Raw genomic sequence first — 15,510 nt, forward strand, 5'->3', positions numbered from 1 at the left:
GACACAACTGGTTGGGGGTGAGGGGAGGAAGAGAGGACCCAAAATTCATAACTAGTGATTAAATGAAAATGGTGTATAAGGACAGAGTTAAGAAGAAATGCTCAGTGTGTCATGGGAAGCCCCCAGCAACTTTAAGCCTATTGCAAAGTAACTAAGCGTTGAAATTGTTTTTAGCAAAAAGGGAAGTTTTAAGCCTAATCATAAAAGCAGAGAGGGTGTCTGTCACCTGAATCTGAATTGGGAGCTGATTCAACAGAAGAGGAACCACAAGTAAACCAGCAGTCTGAGAGCAAAATGCTCTGTTGGCATGATATAGTACTATGAGTTCTTTAAGAAAAGATGCTGCTTGACCTTGTATGTGAGGAGGATTTTAAATTCAATTCTGGATTTACCGGGCGAGCCAATGAAGAGAAGCCAATATGGCAGAAATATGCACGCTCTCACTGCAGCATTTTGGATGAACTGAAGGCTTTTCATTGAGTTTTTAGGTGAGCCTGATAATAATGAATTATAATAGTCCAGCCTAGAAGTAATAAATACACAAACTAGCTTTTCAGCATCACTCTGGGTGTATGGTTGATTAATAAGCTGATGTGGAAGATTGCTTCCGCTCGTTCTCCTTGGCCTGTTCTTTGAGGATTCTAACAGTATGACTCAAACTAACATAATCATCCTGCTTTAATCAGGTTTCAATTCATTCGTTTAGGAACACATTATAGCTTTACAAGAAGTCTTAACATTGTTTTTTTCCCTTCTCTTGAATATTTAGAGTTGAGAAGTGACAAAACACGATGGTGAGACAAATGTTTTAATTCAGTCTGCAGAAGTAGGAAAATCATACAAAATGAAACCACGATTTGAGGTTCAGTCATAAGTTTCACACTGACTGTATACAGCACACTCGGCTTGTGTTTTTGAAACCCGAGCAGTTTCAACACAAAAACTACAAAGGGTTGAAAAATTAAAGGAGCTTCCTCTACTGAATGGACTGGACCAAGCTTCTCAAAGTTATTCAGTGTTTTGACTTTAGTGCTTTCACTCATTTGGTATTTTGCTGATGGTGGTTGAGGGAGCATCCAAGAGCGCATCCATAGGTGTCCAGCTGGTTACGTCAACCATAGTATATATTATTTACATCATTCTCATCAGCCACTCAGTGAAACCCTTGTTCCCTGTGTACAGGGGCACTGTCATCTTGAAAGAGACCATTTCCATCTGAACAGAAATGGGTAAAGGTGGCGGCTCAGAGCAACTTTGCATTGATTTGCAGTGTAAATTTGCGTCACTATAAGGGTCAAAGTTTTTCCATTTAATTCATCACCGGTCTTTACATTACTTACAATAAGGCAACCACCATCATCAGGGTCAAGATCAGTTTTCTGCATTAATGCTATATGTGACTGGCACCGCATTACGGTACAGTACGGTGCTTGAAAGTAATGCTCATTCAAACTACGCCAAGCCACTAATTTCCCTCTGCTGCACTGTTTCAAAAGAAAGGTCAGGATGACTTAAAAAAAAAATACTCCACTGATGCTCGCAGTTTATAAAAGTAAAGGGGCACAGTGAGGCAGTGATTTCTTTCATGTCATCAAAATTTAATTTATTAAAATAAAGTTACCGCATAAATGATAAGAATGTAAAAAAATAAAAATAAAAATGAGCTAAACACTGAACATAGCCCATCACTAAAGAAAGCACAACGTTGTGCTTACATAACAGGCAATTTTAGGTGACTTCATTATTTTATATAAAAGAAGAAGTAGAAAAAAAAAAGAATCCAGTTCACCTTCATTCTCGAGGAACCTTTCGTAAGTGAGTTAAGAAAAAAAAATGCTCAGCTGTCGTTGCGCTCACAGAGGTGTCATAGCATTGTGTGTACGTGCCTGGAAACTAGTCTTCAATTTTGAGCCAGCCTTTTTTATAGTCTATGAGAAGCTCGAGGTAGTACTTCCACTCTGGCTCGCTGTCATACCTGACCTCAAATATGGTCTTAAGGGGGTTGGGGTGAGCCTCGTGGATGCGCAGCACCTCCCCTCTGTACCACACCTCTGATTTGTCAACTTCCTCGTACAGGTGGCGGATCCTCTTTCCCACCAACTCGGGGTAGCAGAACCTCATGGCCCTCTGAGCCCTTTGCACAGCTGAACGCAGGACCCATCGCCTCCTGTGTTCGGCGCTGTGACAGGCAGACAAGTAGGGACAGTATTTGATCTTCAAAAGTGATCTATGTTTTCTTTTAGAAGAGCTGCCAAGGGGTCTTAAAGCATGAGAGAAGCTTCCTGTTCTCTCCCACCTGTGCTTTGTTTTGGGTGTCCTCCTGTGAACGTCAGCCTCACCGATCACACTCTCCCCGTCATCAGTCTGTGAGATGGAAGCATCAGCAGATGTCTCCGACTCTGATACTGCTTGGTATCGAGTTTTTTTTCTCTTTAGACCTTCACCAAGTATCTTCCTCAGTTTAACAATGACTCCTGAACAATTCTTAGAGTTTTCCTTAGATTTGACTGATGGTGAGGACTGACCAACGTGCCACCTGCTGGAAGATCCCTCAGTTTCTGCGTCACTCGGGAATGGGGATAGCTCGTCCAGTGTTAAAGGACACATCCATGAAATATATGGATTCTGCTCTGAAACCATATAATCAGTCCCTTTATTATCACTCTCCTGGGGCTCATGGGCACTGCAGTTTTTCTTTGCAGTTGTGCTGACAGTGCTTTCAGCTACAACCTTGTCCGTATCCCCTCTCTCTTCCTCATCTGACAACCTGTTTTCTAGAAACGTACGCCTCGAACGGCTCTTTACTCTTCTCTTAGTTTTATTCCTGTTCAAATGCAATTGTGTTTCCTCATCCTCTGAACATCTCTGTGGTTGCAACTCTGAGTGCGAGGCTGCGGAGGCAGTGGTGTCAGAAAATACAGGAACCCTCCCGCTGTTAGACGCTTCAGAGCTTCCATCTTGTTCCCTGTGATCGGAGTCCATATCTAATCCTGCAACACAGGGAAAATGGCAAAAAGAGAGCTCAAAACAAATGCTGAAATATCGCAGATAAATATAGGATTCTGCTTCCTCACAAAGTGGGAAGATTAGAGGCAAAGGAATTTATGCAGTGATCAGGGAAACAGTTACAAGTGAGAAGCAAGTCAGAAACAGACTTTCAGAATTTCTGACAAGGAAATATAAAATACTTGGTTTCCTAAAGAGCTTATTTCACACCTAAACCTAAGGATTTTGGCTTTTGCACATCATGATCCTCCACCACGAAACACCCTTACAGCAAAGATGGCTATGAGAAGAGAAGGCTATGGGAATAAACACAAAGGCTGGGAAAAAGTCAGCTGCTGCGAGGGGTGCTATCAGTCACGGATAAAACAGCAGTGAGGCAAGAGGAGGGCAACAGAAATGTTCAGACACTACAGTCAAGTGCTCCAAAACCATGTGAACCTATGTCAGCAGTGAACAGCAGTTCAATTAGGCCAAGTTCAGTAGGTTCAGGAAGCAAATACAATCGAAGCTGTTGACAGACAAAATAAAAGGCAACAATAATTTTTTTTTAAAAAAGGACGACTCTATTGATATGCTATAATCTTTGTATTTTCAACTAACTACATAAAAACTCAAAATATTTAATTCAAATAAAGTTGATTAACTTAGTTAATGTATGTAACATTTTTTTCCCACCTATAATGAGAGAGCACTGTTATTATTTAGTATGTGCAACATTTCATGAATACTTGAATGTGATGACGATGAAGTCTGAAAGTATACACTAATCAGCCACAGCATTAAAACGACTGGGAAAGGGATTTAAGTTTGTATTAGTATTTGGATTTTTTTTTAACCCAGATATGTTAACCCAGTCTCAACACCTACCCTGCAATCTAGATAACCCACGTCGTGGTCCCAGAAACTGTAAGACACCCGGAGATGGAATGGGTCAGAACTGTTCAGGGAGCACCTGTTCGATATTTGAAACTTGGTTTTAAGGGTGTGTCTGATCAGTTTATATTTGTGACAAGATTGAAGCATTCTTATCAGAAATGCAGAGGGTGGAGAACACAGCCAGGCAGGTGAGGAAGGAAGAAGTTTTTTTTTTTCATGAGATTTGACTGGTGTTATACTATTGTCCTGTTCTTTGGACATTACACACTCATATTCTCAGAAACTGCCTAATGCAACTTGTATGCAGTGTAGATGTGGGTTAGTTAGAGATGGTACAACAAAGGATGAAGTCACCATCTTCTGAAAAGATCTCTGACCTAAAAGAAAAAAGTGCCACACTTAATCCCTCTTGTGTGTAGCGGCCTCTCACTTCCTTCCCCTCATAATGTCATCCACCAGCCTGCCTTACGCCGTTTCAGCTACAGTGCTGTAAGTAGGCAACAAATTCATATGTCCCCAAGCAGCCCAGCTTAGCGCCTTTCCCCCTCAACCCACCCACAGTGTAATCATGCAGCTTCTTGTGATTTGTTACTGAAGGTTAGAAGAAAAAATTCCCGCTTTCTAAATCAGGAAAAAAGCAAAAGAGTAGTGAGATTGAGGGACAACAGGAAAAAAATACCTGGACTCTCTTTTGGACGTCAGATGAGGTTGATTCTGTAAAAAATAAATGGATTTTATATTGAATAGTTCTTCTGTTTTGATTGGTTACTTACAAAAAGGGCCAATTAATGCAGAAAATATTCTTTGAAGGAAATATGATGCTTTATAATGATATCTAAAAGTTCAGTTCACATCGTGTACTGAAAGGGATCTCCTAGAATGCTATCAAAGTTATACTAAGGAAACAGGGATTTTCATAAAACCAAGCAAAATGAATCATCATAATTAATAATAAGAAATTACAAATCTTTTTACAAGTAGGAATATAGTTTGCGCTAATTACTGAGATGATATATTATATCTTATATGAATACTTTAGATTTTTTTGTTTCTTAGCTAATTCACATAAATAATAGCTTATATGTAGTATTAAATTACTTGTAAAATATTTTTAAAGCCATTGGCCTTATAGACATTTCTTCACACAGTTGTGTCCGGTGCTGCGGGGAAATTAGCACATGGAGGACTCACTGCAAAACCTGTGGGGGGGAGGGGGGTGGGGTGTTAATGGTTTAAAGGGCTACAGTGTTGTAACTGTAGCAACCATGGTGGTTTGTCTCGGTATGTCTGTGTTGAATGTACACTCACCCAACTGTTTGCAGACGCAGACATAATACAGAAGGTTGACCGCGTCGGCATAGACGTCGGGCAGGTGTTTGAGGGACATCAGTCTCCTGAGTCTGGAGGAGCAGGCTCGTTTATGAAGCTGGATGAGGATCTTCTCTTCAGAGAGCGTGGTGGGTCGCAGCTCGACTTTGTGCTCCTGCAGGACCTGGTCAATGAAGCTGCCGTGGACCATAGGAAACAGCTGCTCCTTGACCACCAGCATGGGGAGAAACACTGCTCCCGTCCGCATGACGTGCGGAAAAGGACAGCGTTCCTGGATCGAGTACTCTCTTAACCTGTCGAGGACCGTGTCAAGTGCCGATTTCATCTCCTCGTTGAGCCAAGCCTCTCTGGCTTTTACCCCCAGCAGGCAGGAAACTTTCTGGACTTTGGTCACGTGAGACACCGATTCGGTTATTTTCAGTTGGGACAACCACTTTTTAAGGTCCTGCTCTGAAGAAGTCGACACAGATTTGGACACAAGCTTACAGAATGACTGGTGCAGCTCAAGGAAATGCTTGCGGGCGGGCGTTTGGATATCTTGGTTTGGTATGAACTCAGCTGCTGGCTGTGCAGTCGGCTTCTGTGGTGGTGGAACAGGGAAATAATTCTTGCCGTTAGGGATAATAATCTTATAGGTGGAAAGTTTAAGACACTGAGGGGGAATGTTTTTGAAATTTAGTTTGCTCCCAGGCAGTGGAGTCGTGGGTTTGGGGGGAAGGATGAGCTCCTCTTTGTGTTGTGTTGCTTTTGTGTCACCTTCAGAAGTCGTGTTTGTCTGTGCAGTCATCTCAGCAGGTTTGGACTCATCTGAAGTCTTATTTTCAGCTGCTCTAGATGGCTTAGTTTCATGTTCTTCAGGTTCAATTGTCTTTTTTAAGAAAATAGGTCCATCATCAGGTGAAGCAGTCTCTGTGGGCTCTTTTTTGACTTCCATTTTGCTGCTGTGGTTGGGACAAATGCTGTCATCTGTAGAGCTGCTGATATCTGATTTATCTAGGTTTTCTACTTTAATATTTTTGGGTTCAACAGCTTCTGCAGCACTTTTCTCTTTTGAAGTATTAGTGCGAGTTTCTTTAAAAACTAGACACACAACAGGCTCCTGTTTAGCTTGATCTTGTTTTTTTTCTTTGTCTGGCTTGGATTTAACTTCATGCTGCTCAGAGGACTGACAGGCTTTCCCTGATGCTCCAGCTCCAGAGATCCCTCCCGAGGCCTGCAGATATCCTTGGTAAGGTGCCAAACTGAAAACAGTGTCAATAACTGGCATAGGGGGAGAGTCATTCTTATTTCCTTCTCGGATAATCTCCGTTTTCAACTTTTGTCTCTTCCTGGTCCATTCCACTTCATATAAATCCTTATCCTCCTCTTTTATTTTGACAGGTGAAGATGAATGGGAAATGCTCCTCTTTAGACACTGTTTATTAACAGCGGTTTCTGGACTGGACACAGAGCTTTTATGTTTGCTTCTTGTTTCGACAGCAGGAGAATCGATACTTTTGTGGACATTTGCACTCTTAGGCACGTCTGTGTGGATCCGATTTGAACTCCGATTCGGTGACTGAGGTCGCCACACGGCTGGGGAAACTGGAACGTTTTTTGGCTGAGTCGGGCAAGGGACTTGAGATTCACAGGAGGAATAGTCCACTGCTCTGTCCACATTCAAGCCAAGTGGTGGAAGGATGGGTGAGTCCATATGCAGGCGGTTGAGAGGGGGGAAGAATCCTCTCATTTCTATAACTGATGGTGAGACACCCGGCTTGCTCACACGTCTGGCAGGGCTGGTTTGAGTCACAGGTAGGAACGGTGAGGAAAGGGGTAGGTGGTCAACATGAAGGCCGGGGTGCTTGGGTTTGTCCTTTTGTAAACTGCTGGCGGACACCATGGGGTGATCCATATGTTGGCTGGATGGCGAAACATTTTTGTGGCTAGGATGAAAAGTAGGTGATGCATGTTGCCTTTTTAGGGGGGCTCTGATTTGGCTTGGATTTAAATGAAGTCTTGGAACAGCATAGCATGGATAGTTCAAACCCCGCATAAAAGAATGATTTGGCAACATTTCAGTGCTAGACAAAGGCAAAGGAATTTCAGCATGAAGCGACTGAGGCACTATGTAATGCTCCCGAGGGTTTGAGCTTGTGTGTTTATGAATAACAGCAACATCTTCTCTCTGCTTACTGCCACTATCTTTACACTGGGTTCTGTTTTCTACCTCCACATTTGCCTGGGGGTAGTAAAACACTTGGTGCTGTGCTAGTTGGCCATATTTGGACATGGGAGAACGTTCCTGATAAACCTCTGAGGTCATATGCTCATATGTAGGGTGGGAGGGGTAAAGGCTGGGGTAGCCTCTGGGGGAAGTCTGTAAAGGCTGGCTATGCTCACTTAAAGAACCAAACAGTGGACGAGTTGAGGTGCAGGGGTAACTGCTGTAGTGCGGTTCAATCACAGCAGGCAAAGTTCTTCCTCTAACAGGGCTGTATGAGTCCACAGTCAGCCTCTTCAGTGTATCTGTGCTGTGTTCAAACTGTAAGACTCTCTGTTGAAGCCCCATTTCTTGTCCTTTCCTTTCAACAGATGGTTTTTCAGCGTAGTGAGCATCAGTTTGCATCCAGTCACGCTCATATACAGTGTTTGGTATCCTTGGAGAGCTATGTTCCACACTGTAGCGTTGTCCTAACATGCAACCCAGTTCATTACAGCAGGGATTATGTCCGTAAACCGGCCTGGGAATCGCTAAGTAAACAGAGTTTTCAGATGGGGGTGATGAAGTCTCACCTCCAGTTTTTTGTTTTCTAATAGGCAACGACGCTGCAACTGTAGGACTGCTGATCTCAGGACTTTTCTTGTACCTCATAAAGCCCTGTTTTACCGGGGTGTGACGCGTAGCAGAAGACTGAGTTTCCTCTGAAGAATTGCTGTCGTGTCTGTAAATCAGATGGTTTCCCTCCATGCCAGAGAGGTGACTCATAGTACTCCGGTCGTTCAGCAGAGATGTCTTTGAGTTCCTCCAAGGAGAAGTGAATCCCGCTCCCTCTTTTCCTCTTGGGTCATAAGCAAAGAAGGCCCCATGGCACGGCAGCGCCTGCTTGCCCAGGAAACCAGACATATTTTGCGGTTTTGACAGTCCTGCAGATGCTATCGTCCGGTCAAATAATGGCATCTTGGCTCGTAACACTGCATCAGTGAGGGTTTGCATTGACTGGTTGCTCATCATGTAGTAGCCTTGTTATGATGATTCATCAATATTGCTCCGGACCTGCCAAAAAAAACAAAAACAATTAGATTGTGGCATTTCTCACTGAAAAACTATCAAAAGTTTGTTTAACACTGGAATCAATCCGACTATGTTGACATCAGATATAGCAGCGAAGTGTGTTATGGAAAAATAAATGCTTAGTAGCAGAATCATGAGATAAGAACTGAAGTGACTTTAAAAAAAAAAAATTGAGGTTTATCTCACATATCACACTCACGCACATAAATGGTGGAATAAGAGTCCTGCATGTGAAAAATAAGTTACTATCTGAGGAATGTGTGGGGATCACGTGGAAGAGAAAATCCCCGCCCAGGCCAGACGGCCTCAGACCATCACCACACAGGTCACTGGTGTAAATAAACACGAAGAGTCTTCAGGGTTTATTGTAAAAAGGCTTCAGTAATTCATATGCGAGCACAACATGTAGATACTTAATAATCTTTGGTGTACATTCATCGCTATTTCATCACGTCTTCCTACTGCAGCCCTAAACATAGTTTCCATGCCACTCCTTCACATTACACATAATTGCATAACCACATAAAATCACAGTTTTAAGACAAATAATAACTGGACCAAATTATTTGTAAGTCATTCCTTTTGACCTTGTAAAGTAAAAAAAGCACACACGGCTAATAAATGGTTCCTACAATGAGTTACAATTTAATTCTTGTACAAGGAGAAATCTCAGGTTTGAGAAAGGTTTTCCACAAACTGCCAAAGAGATAGTTGACACACGATGCGCCAAACCGACTGGCTCTCCCTGTACCACCTCCACTCCAACTGTTACTTGTGGTAACATAATATCCAGGTGTGACCGAGAGCAGTCTCAACTTCAAGGCCATCTGTAAAAATGAGAACTACACTGTAGCACAACTGTTGTCATTTCTGTGAGTCACATATAATGTGTTATGGTTTTACCATGGCTTACTTCAAATGTCAATGTGTCACTGTGATCGTATCAAAAAGGCTAGGCTCGCTTTTGTCGAAGTAGGACTTATCGCCTGATCTGGCATGCACTTCTCATCTCGTGTTTACATTCTCAGACAAAACAAGTGGAGTTGTTGCTGTTCTGCATTTTATTACCACAGCCCTCTGGTCATACCGTAGGTACTTCTTTGTTATACTTCTTCAGTGCTGTTTTGCATCTGACTCCCATTTATGAGAATTTGCTGATTAGCTTTTAATGACTAAAAACTATTTTTGGTAACGCCTGACACTGAAACTAGTCAGCTAACAGTTCCTCCTATCAGCTTTTTTAAATGAAAGTTAAGAGTAACATCCAAACAAGACTTTGGGGCTCAGCAGGTAAATGAACAGTGAAAAATGATCTGCAATGACAAATGTGTAATCCACAAAGTGATAAACACTAGCCACAGTGACCATAGTGCAGTATCAGAATCCCCCCCCCCCCCACACACACACACACACATACCTTTTTTTCCTAAGAAAAAAGTATTTTTGCACATTCTTGATATTTTCACTTCACTCTCGTTTAGTAAGTGTAAAGCTGAGCGTAAGAAGTACAGCACATTTTCACCAAGGAAGGTTCTGCAAGTGTAAAAATTGGAAAGCAGAACAGAAAGCCCGCCTCCAGTTTGGAAGTAAATGATTGAGAGTTTGTTTTTTGTTTTTGTTTTTTTTTTTGGGGGGGGGGGGGGGGGGGGGTTGTTTAAATGTGGAATACAAAACCTTCACTTGAGTAAGATGCTCGATGCATCCCATCCCATTTTTAAGATACAGATATATATAACAGATAACAGATACTTAGCAACGTGTGGATCGCAACGCAGTCTGGCTTCTTGGAGCAGATGAAAAAAAGATAACGTCGTCACGTGATCTGCCATGCAAGCATTTGCAGGCACCGATGAGGTCATAGAGGAGATAAATTATAAATTATACCAAGGTTTATTTGCACTCGCTTGCCGACTACGCGTGGAAATTTGGCTCAAAAGTTAAAGTGTAGAGGTTTAGCAAATACAACATCTGCCAGCACAATCTGTAAATGCAAAAAAATGATAAGACGTTCTGAGAATAACTGAAACTCTTGGTGAGGTTTAGAGAAGTAAACGACTTTTTTTTTTTCTTTAATCCCACACAGTGACCCTCTCCAGTCTAATGACAGCACAGCACTGAGATCTTATCTTCTCATCCTGTTGACACCTTTCACACAAGTGGTGTGACGGCTTATCTGTATATGGCGAGGAGAAACGCGGTTTATGTGCATGGAGGAAACTGCGCAGAGCTGTTTTCAACGGACTAAAAACCGCACTCTAAAATTTGTGTCTGCCTGTGTGCATGCGCCTTTGTGTGTCCTCCCACTCCCATGATCTGTAGGGCAAGGGTGATGGAGAGCGTAACTTTCGAAAACAAAACGCCCGTGGCTTAAAACCACGCGAGAGAAGAGTGAAAAGGTAAAAGCTTACTTCAGTCCAGTCTAGCAATCATTAATCATTTATCTGATCACCAATTAGTCTCTCGAGTTAGGATATGTTGAAAGATCTCCGCAAGTTGGTGTGACATAAAAAAAAAATCAATTTCCTCCAATATGTCTTAGACTTAACCAATGAAAGCGGCTCACGTCCAAACATTAAAAAACGGAACTTGAACGAGGAGAAAAAAAAAGTTTCTTCTCAGCTTCTCTTGACATCCTCGTGAGCTGTAGCTTACGATGCACATATATTTGCTTCTCAGCCAAAATGTGAAAGTACGAGACCTGCCGAGAAGAGCAGCCTGCCAAATTTAATAGGACGCAAATAATATGAAAATAAGACTGGCGTAAGAGCTTGACTTTCGCTCACAGAGCGAGTCATTTCCATGCAGCCGCGAAAGCCTCGTAAACCACGGCAAAACTAAAACCAAACTAAGTTCCAAACACACACACACACACACACACACACACACACACACACAAAAACACACACACACACACACACACACACACACACACAAAAAAAAAAAAATCAGAGGATGCATAAATCGATCTCGACTGTATGAAATAGTTCCACCTTCTTTGACGCACTCTGACAGCTTTACTAAAAGGTTCACCGGTCCTGCTTTTCTGACTTTACGCACTTCTGCATCACAATCAGTCGTCAGTTACTTTAAACTGCGAACAACTCTCCTTACCTCACCCGTGTAATCAATGATTTCCACAAAGACTCCATGAAACTTCTAAGAAAAGAGTGGGCAAATCTCTCCGCCGCCCGTGGAGTGGATCAGTCCAGATGCGTCAATCCCACCAAATGAAGCGACAGCACAGCCTACTAAAAAAAACTGCTGCGCTGCTGGCCCGAAGTCCACGAGGCTTTTAGAGAAGTTAACAAACTGAAGAAAAGACAAAAGGAAGGAGGATGGTCTTTGATCAATAGGCGGAGTCACACCCTCCCTCTATCCACGGCTTGTTTTCTTCACATGTCATGTTTTCTCGCTTTCAGTGACTTTTTGTCCGGCTGCCAACTGTCTGCTGCTACCGCCGAAATTAATTTAAGAGTCGGGGTTTTTTGCCCCTTTTCACTCCCTGTCAGATAACACACGTTTGTCAGGTTGACTCTTTCTCACCTTCGCGCCTTTGCCCGGTTCCCATGCCTGAGTGTCAGAATCGGACATGCCAGTCTCGGAGCAATAAAGGAAATCACGTGTTTATAATTCCCCGTTCTTTATCTTTGTGTTGACTTGTATGCAAGTCATTATCCCACAGCACCTCTACGGTTAGGTGAACTGGTCACTGCATACTCAACCGTGTAGTGGCACAGAAGACGCCTAAGGTTGGGAACATACACATTTAAATATATCTGCAACAATAAAACTGGTTTAAAGACATCCCACTGATGTCAAAATAAACTGTTCTCCGATTAGACTTATTATGGCAGGATGCATGTATTCTCAGAAATTAAAATAAATAAATATATGACTTGACACAAAGAGAATCCAATATATGTAAATAGCTGCACCTAAAAGAAGCGTTTATGGCAGAGGATTGCATGTGTCGATCTCATCCTAATAAAGTTAATGGTTTACTATAATTGACCAAAGTTAAATTCAGGTCAGCCATTACCCCGGGCAGACTTTTTTTTAAATTTCTTGTCATTACTCATGACTGGCATTTCACCTTTCAATCTAATCAAATGTTTTATAATATAATAAATTTCTATTATATATTGCACACCTAAATTCTTACACTCTCCACTGATTTGACATCTGGATGAGTACATGTCTTGTTGCACTTGCATCATGTCCCTCCTCACCTGTGAGCCAAAGTCTAATTTATGTGTCCCATGGGGGTGCCACAGTTTAGTCTAGACAAGTTGGTTGCTTCCACAAGTCCAAGGGGGGTTTCACAGGTACAAAGATGCTCATCAAGGAGCATCTTTATACCTGATGTGAGGAATGATTCACCCCCATGGATAATTCCTCAGATCTTCCCATTTCCTGTTACTATGGCATTACAGCTCTGGGGTAACCAACACAAGCCATCAAGGCAACTCACACATCATCCAACATACAAGGCAACAAAAAAGGGAATATTAAACATATACAGTACATAGCTTTGAGACATGTGATAGACATGTAAAGCTAGACATGACAAGCATGTTTATAAGTAGGTCAGAAATAACTTAGACACTTTTAGAACAACTGCTGGGAGCCAAGTCTGTAAATGATTGCACAGGATGAAAAGATACTGATTGATTTGATCATGTTTTTATTTAAAGAGGCCCAAACGGCTGCCCCTTTATAACGGATAGCTCCGCACAAATTAACTCGCAATGGAATCTGCAGTTTTGCATTTGTAGTGGGCATTTCCCTGTGTGAGACCTCCCTGTTTTAAATATGCATACATATACAGATATGAATGTTTTAAGATAGAGAATTTCAGTGAAGGCTTTACCAACATGGGTCACATTTTCTTTACAAAAGGGTTGTATCCCAGATGAAAGAAGGCATACAAAGAAAGCAATAAATGCACCAGCAGTGCGTGGTTGACTCAAATCCAGAAGCGTGTGGGAAATGCTGACTAATTCTTAACTAGTCCAAGTCAGATTATATACACAGATTACAGCCTTTCCAGGTTTGTGGTCTGTAAGAGAGCTTTTAGAGTAAATTCTAAAGCCACCACACACTGTGATTGACATAAGATGTACATCTATAAATTTATCTGTGTGTAAAGTGTAGGAAAGTGTGCATAAATAATACAAAATATTATTTATGTACATAAAACACACTCCTGAGTGAATGTGCATGGTGTTTACCACTTTTAAGCATCTCAGAGTGGGTAAAGCAAGCTGTGGTGACACAGGGAGCAGAGCAGGTGATCTCTCAGGATGCAGTTTCTGATGAAACACGCTTAAACATTCCCAGAGGTCACAAACACACACTGAGCCTAGAGACTGCTTGGGTTGCATCAGACACTCGTGTCAGATGTGTTAGTGAAAGTGCATACATATTGACACACAGCCTCACCCTATAGTGTGTTGACAGGAAATTTGTTGCAGGAGTCATATGATGTTCAAATGATATTTTTTCTCCTAATGAGACAGTTAACCTGTATAATTCTGATACATCACAGCAAAGACAACACTCAGCTTTCAGTAGACAACTACAAAAATGAATCCACATTTTAATAGCTATAGTAACAGGATTAAAGTAACTGAAGTTATGATTGTGTCTACAGTTAATATAACTGTGGTAAAGTTAAATGTTTAAAGTTATGCTTAAACATGTCCCACATATACACTCCCAGCAAGAAATAAATATGGCTTAGGTACATTGGACCTTTTAAACTCAATGAACTGCAAACGTATTTTTACAGCCCCAGGACATTTTAAAACCTCACTATCTGATGTTTTGAAATCGCTCCCGTTTCTGATCCTTCTGGTTTTAAGATTTGTGGACTTGTTATTCTTGCATGCTAGTTTGTCTACTTTTGTCTCGTGTTTGTAGATGTCTATCTGAATAAATATGGCTGCTATTATATGAAGGGAAGTACTGATTCATTTTAAAAGGTTTGAGCTTGCTTTGAACTAAAATTGTACTAATACCAGTTAGTTGACTAATCTTTTAAGTAACTGATACAGCTAGGGTTTAACTGTTCATCACTGCTGAAATATGACAACACACTGTCATGTGATGAGCCGGTATGTTGCAGAGTCACTTTCCTGCTGACGGTATTGTGTGTACTTACAGAAACTCTTCGGTTTCAGATGGTGAATTCTTGCAAATAACACAATAGGTTCAATTGATTGTGATATTTGGGAGCTATCTTTAGTTAAGCATGTGTTAAACTGGCAGCTGGGAAAAAAACTGTTTTTGCAAGTGCAACTTTGGCCATTTCATATCACCTATCTGAAGTTTTCATGATATGCACCCAGTTCTTAGAACACACTGTTCATTCCCATTAAGCACACCTGCAAGCTGCATGCTCCCCCACAGTGATATCAAGGCCAGGATGACACTCCCCTTGTCAGAATGGCTGATGTAATATTTCTCTAGCCTCATTAACAGAATCAGCCAGCAGCCAATAGCAGCAGGACAGGTTATGGCTCAGGGAAGGATGCTTTTCATTTGGGGAGCCATTCACATCGCTCCATGTGCTGCAACCTCGACAGCTCAACAGTAACAATCCCCTCAGTTATTTGCAAGCCAAATTTCTCTCCAGTCCAACTGGATTTGGAGGAAGCAGGAAAAAAGTACGATAAAATATTACCCTCTACACAGCCTAGAAAAGTTAAAATAAACAGAACAAAAATGCACACACACAAAACATGCAGCATGCAGCTGCAAATTAGAAGAGAGGGTTTCTCTTCAGCAGAGACGGGAGGTATTAATGCTAAAGAGACAAGTTCAGTTTGATGACAAGGAAATAAAGAGACTTCCTAGTGCTGTGTGACCAGGAAAATTTGAGCAGTTCAAAATAACACCATAGATCCCTATCATAGGGGGGGGGAAAAACAAAACATAAAATGATAAACATAATGTACAGCATGACGTGGCTGACTTAGATTGCAATACAAAGTATCCTGATCTCTTAAATGGGGGGTAGGCCT

General features: G+C 41.7%; 1 protein-coding gene across 4 annotated transcripts; it reads right to left on the reverse strand.

Annotated features, from left to right (window-relative positions):
- Positions 1-486: 486 nt before the first annotated feature.
- Positions 487-12,173, reverse strand: cunh15orf39 (chromosome unknown C15orf39 homolog). 4 transcript variants are annotated; one of them, XM_042223566.1, is made up of 4 exons: positions 11,597-12,009; positions 5,191-8,467; positions 4,562-4,596; positions 2,856-2,990 (listed from the first exon to the last, which is right to left on the reverse strand). In XM_042223566.1, exons 2-4 carry the CDS (start codon positions 8,423-8,425, stop codon positions 2,985-2,987), a joined length of 3,276 nt encoding a protein of 1,091 aa, XP_042079500.1. In that variant the 5' UTR covers positions 8,426-8,467; positions 11,597-12,009; the 3' UTR covers positions 2,856-2,984. The 4 variants fall into 4 exon arrangements, with proteins under 4 accessions (XP_042079499.1, XP_042079498.1, XP_005928848.1 ...); XM_042223565.1 differs by lacking the exons at positions 4,562-4,596; positions 11,597-12,009 and adding an exon at positions 12,029-12,173 and having other exon boundaries at positions 487-2,990; XM_042223564.1 differs by lacking the exon at positions 4,562-4,596 and having other exon boundaries at positions 487-2,990; positions 11,602-12,006.
- Positions 12,174-15,510: the final 3,337 nt, after the last annotated feature.

Source organism: Haplochromis burtoni, unplaced genomic scaffold (assembly GCF_018398535.1).
Source record: "Haplochromis burtoni strain Fernald_Lab_line unplaced genomic scaffold, NCSU_Asbu1 Contig_114, whole genome shotgun sequence".
Lineage (NCBI taxonomy): Eukaryota > Metazoa > Chordata > Actinopteri > Cichliformes > Cichlidae > Haplochromis > Haplochromis burtoni.